General features: G+C 46.1%; 1 protein-coding gene across 1 annotated transcript; it reads right to left on the minus strand.

Moving 5' to 3' along the window:
- Positions 1–331: 331 nt before the first annotated feature.
- LOC113455799 (leukocyte immunoglobulin-like receptor subfamily B member 3A) lies at positions 332–3,133 on the minus strand. The gene is made up of 5 exons (XM_026778292.1): positions 2,752–3,133; positions 2,311–2,613; positions 1,279–1,581; positions 918–968; positions 332–486 (listed from the first exon to the last, which is right to left on the minus strand). The coding sequence occupies exons 1-5, from the start codon at positions 3,131–3,133 to the stop codon at positions 332–334; spliced, it is 1,194 nt and encodes a 397-aa protein (XP_026634093.1).
- Between the last annotated feature and the right edge of the window lie 1,271 nt (positions 3,134–4,404).

Genomic DNA, 4,404 nt, shown 5'->3' on the forward strand with positions numbered 1-4,404 from the left:
TTTCAAGTCCTGAGGAAAGGTGACATCCAGAATAAGAAACCATGCTATCTCCTGAATATCTACTGTGTGCAAGACTTACGCTGGGTCTTTGCACCCATTATCTGCCCTTCTCACAATCATACAATAGCGTTCATCCCCTCCCACATTATGCCATATCACCCGCCTGGAAGAGGTAAATCTGGGGTTTGAAACCATGGAATCTAACTTCTGGCACTGCACCTTACACCAAGGATGAATCCCACGAGCTAGAGGGAAGTAGCCTGAATACCCTGCTATGGTCCTGTTCTACACCCTGTCACATGTCACTATGACTTTGGCATAGGGGACAGGCTTACTTCAGAACCAGGTTCTGGAAGTCTCCTATGTCAAGGGAAGTCCCAACATAGGTCACTGCTGAAAGGAACTTAAAAATGTTTACTATGCTTCTCTCCTTCACATTTTGAAAAACAGTGGCCCAGACAGAGTCAAGGCTTGTGTAAGTCCAATCTAAAAAAGAAAAAAAAAAAAGAAAGGAAAAAAAGGCTGCACCAAACCATAATTTTCTCTGGACCCCTAGAACCTAATTCTCAACACTTTCCTCAGTATTCCCAGGGCCTGGATTCTCATGGGCAAGAACCTAGTTTCCAAAGCATGCTGGAGAATGATGGACAAATAGAGGGCTCGGTGCTCTGTTCTCCGCTGTACCCATCTGCTCCTTACAAATCTGAGCTCTAACATCTCTATATGGATGTCCCCCTATTCATTCCACGCTCTAAGACTCTAGGATACTACAATGCTGCTGAGATCTCAGCTTGGCCTCTAGGTCCTTAGACACATTCTGAGTTGACAGAGTAACCAACCAGGTATAGATGTGCTATCAGTTGGGAGGCAGCCTGGGGATGGAGCAAGCTCCCAAGAGAGAAGCCAGTGACACTCACCAAATGTTGGAATGGGCTCTTTGGATAAGGAGTCAGGGTCTGCAGAGGATCCTGGGAAATAAAACAAGTGGAGTGTGAGGGAAAGAGACTGACCCTGGAGATATTGTCTCTCATTGTCTTACATCTGCCTTGGAGATATTTACCCAAGAGTCTCCCGCTGTCCACTTAGAAATTTCTTAATTTTAATAGAGGTGAAATGGGAATTCTTTAAAGGACAAATGTTAGGTTCTTCAACTTTGGCTGGTGAATATCAATGTGACTGACCCTCCCTCTTTCCTGTCACTCATATTCTAGCTAAGAGTTCTTCCAAGCATAGGCTCAAGGGTTACCATTTTAGCTCAGAGAAGTCAAAGACACTTACCTGAAACCACAAGCTCCACAGCATTACTGGGGTATGACAGCAGGTAGGGGTATAAGTCTTCAGAACTATAGCACTTGTAGGTGCCCCCATGGGTAAAGGTCACATTCCTCATGAAGAATTTTGCCTGGTATAGCTTATCTTGCAGCACTGATCTTAAATACAGAAGTGAGTGGGCAGTCCCCTCTTTAGACAGAACAAAACTATCCCTTCGATGCGATGACTGACACACCAGGGTCACATCCTCTCCAGAGGACATTCTGGAACCTGGGAGCACTGACAGGGTAGGTGTGTCATGAAGCTGTCCTAGAGAGAAGAAGGATGGATGAAAAATTGTTCACCTTGACCTGAGCTGAAACCTCACCAGCACTAGTCTCTAAGGATTTGGGTAACACTGATTCAGCTTCATCTCTACATCTGTACCTTTATGAAAAAACATACTTCGTTTTGACCTTCACAGCCTGGACTTCCACAGCACATCCTGTCTAGTTGCGGGTCTCTGACTGGACTGGTTTGGCTCTGAATTTATGATCAGGGTGTCCAAGAGGACAGTGGGGGTATGATCTCTCAGAAGAGAATAGGTGTATTCCATGTCATCTATACTTGCCCAATGACAGGAACACTCATGAAATGACAGGAGCACTCATGAGACTCAGAGAGAAAGTTAGCCCAAGTACCCATTGGGGATTGTAGCCCAGGGTGCCAGGAGAGGCCAGTTCCTCCTTCTCTTCCCTGAACAAAGCAAATCCATTGAAGCTGATATCAAAGAAACACTGATGGGTTAGTGCTTTTCCAGGATAGGACTATGGTAGGTCAGGAAGGAGGGCATGCTGGACAGCCTTTGAAGGAAGACAGATGGTTCCTGAAACATATCAGTCCCCTCCCATCATGTCCTGCAGCTAATATTTCTTTACCATTCCAAAACTCTAGTTCAAGAGCTAGGAGTTTCTTTCGGTACCCTCCTACATGGTACTCCTCAAGGACAAGAGCTTAAGGGTCTGAAAAATGATTAGACAGTTGCTGCGGCTACCTCACCTGCGATGTGTATTTCCAAGGAGTCACTGGGATTAGACCACATATAGGTACTATTTTTGTAGCCGTAACATCTAAATATTCCTGTATGACTGACTGTCACAGGACCTGTGTGGAAAAGAGCCTGGAACTGTTCGGTAGAGTTTATATACTGTGAGTCCTGGAGCCTGGAGAACTTTTCATCTTCCTTGGTCAGAACAAAACCATTGTATCTCTCCCATGAGGCACACTGGAAGGTCATGATCTCTCCTGAAGTAACCACAAGGCTTGTCAGGGATGATAGCATGGGTTTGGGGAGTAAGTACCCTAGACAGAAGAAAGTAACATGTTACATGGAATCATACAACCCACATTGTCCCTCGGGGTTGAGCTGTGGGAGGGAAACACTCTTGAGAACAGATAGAGCCTTTCCTGAATGTGGAAACTTAGGCTGGGAACCCTTACCTGTCACCACCAACTCCAGAGTATTACTCTTCTTTGACCATCTAGGAGGCTTGTGATAGAAACAAAGATATCGCCCGGCATGGGACCATTGAATAATTGGGATGAGAAACTTGGCTATGTTTCCAGGCTTTATTGGGGTTAATCTCTGCAAAGAACCTTGGTTTCCAATTTGATAAAGATAGTAATCCCGAGCACCTGGGGTTCCTTCACATATAACGGTCACCTGAGATCCATTGGCAACCACAGATCCTGGCTCAGCCCTGAGAACAGGGTTTGGAAGTGACCCTGCAAGGAAATCAATATCTATGCCATAGGACATCAGGCTTTGGATCCCAATACTCTGCCCCAGGATGTTTTTCAATTTCACAGCATCAGCCCGCATCTGTTGTTCTCCATGCCCACTGCCCAGAGATGCTCCCTTGTCCTCAGTGAGGATGAAGGACCTGAGAACCTGAGGACATACTTACTTGTGTGCAATGGGGTCTTGAGGCCCAGAGTCAGTCCTGGAAGAGAGTTCCGTGTGAGAGATTTGTCCCCAAGGACTGAGTAGACCCTCCCTTCCACAGTTGCCTTCTGACTTCCTCAGGTGCCTTGGTAAAACAAGGCCTGGCTATGGAGTGAAGCCCCACCCCACAGCAGGATGTTCTGTCCCCTCTTCACATCTCACCAAGGCAGAGGAAAGCTGTGAGTGTTCCAGGCATGACATCTGTGGCTACAACCTTGTAGATGGCTGGAGACAGAGCCTAGCCAGATGGGAAGACACACAGGGTGTGGCCTTGTTATGCGGTGGGTTCTCTCTCTTATCACAATGCTGTCACTTCGGCAGTATTACAGAAAGAGGAACTTCCCTTTCCAGTCAACTGTCTTTGATTTTCCCAGTGATATAGCTCAAGCAGGATCTATATTCTCTAATTATTTTTTTTGAAAAAGAGCCTCGTGAAGTTCAGACAATCCACACACCCCTTATCACCCTCCCTCAGCTTCCTGTGTGTTAGGTTTATAGGCCAGTGATGGGCTATAGTCTCTTCTTACAGAAGCAGCAATTCCATGGAATCTCTATATCTGTCTGAATGATTTTCATGTTATGAATGGCCAGGACTTAGCAATAAATAGTCCTAGTGTCTTCCTGAGAAGGAACTTCTCAGCTGAGAGTGGTCTGTGGCTGGCCAGTTTTGCTCAAGGACTCTCCACTGGGAGTCCTTCACTTCTAGGGCCAGACCCTCCTCACAGAACCTCCTTCAGAGGACTTGTGGCCTCAGCAGATGGCATCTCATCTTCTTTCTCTGACCTCAATACCGGATATTCAACCACAGCAGAAGCGACATGTCCTCAGTGAGAAAGCGACTCACCAGAAACCTGATTGCATGTTTGTCCTCCAGTCATTACCCCCTGGACACCTCATTCATGGTTTATTCTTTATAAATTATAGTCACTTAAGCCATAGCTGCATGAAATAGGCTAGCTTAATTCTGCAACTTTATGTTTCTATCCAGCTGAGGACAGTTCTTGCTGCTCATGGTGGCAAGAAAGAGTCTCTCTGTCTAGACTCAGTTTTGGTGCTGGGTCGGATCTGTGTAGCTAGGTCTTCAAATTGGGTTTTCTTGGTATTTATGTGACTCCCCTCCTGGCAGCACACTCTCAGTACTTAGTGTG

Source organism: Microtus ochrogaster, unplaced genomic scaffold (assembly GCF_000317375.1).
Source record: "Microtus ochrogaster isolate Prairie Vole_2 unplaced genomic scaffold, MicOch1.0 UNK123, whole genome shotgun sequence".
In the NCBI taxonomy this organism is placed as follows: domain Eukaryota; kingdom Metazoa; phylum Chordata; class Mammalia; order Rodentia; family Cricetidae; genus Microtus; species Microtus ochrogaster.

What these genes read in the sequence shown, in the direction of transcription:
- LOC113455799 (XM_026778292.1), bottom strand. Translation starts at nt 3,133, where the DNA reads ATGCGGGCTGATGCTGTGAAATTGAAAAACATCCTGGGGCAGAGTATT. An exon ending in CTTGGAAATACACATCGCAG is followed by an intron (nt 1,582 to 2,310) that starts GTGAGGTAGCCG and finishes TCTTCTCTCTAG; the next exon opens with GACAGCTTCATGACACACCT. An exon ending in AGAGCCCATTCCAACATTTG is followed by an intron (nt 487 to 917) that starts GTGAGTGTCACT and finishes TTTCTTTTTTAG; the next exon opens with ATTGGACTTACACAAGCCTT.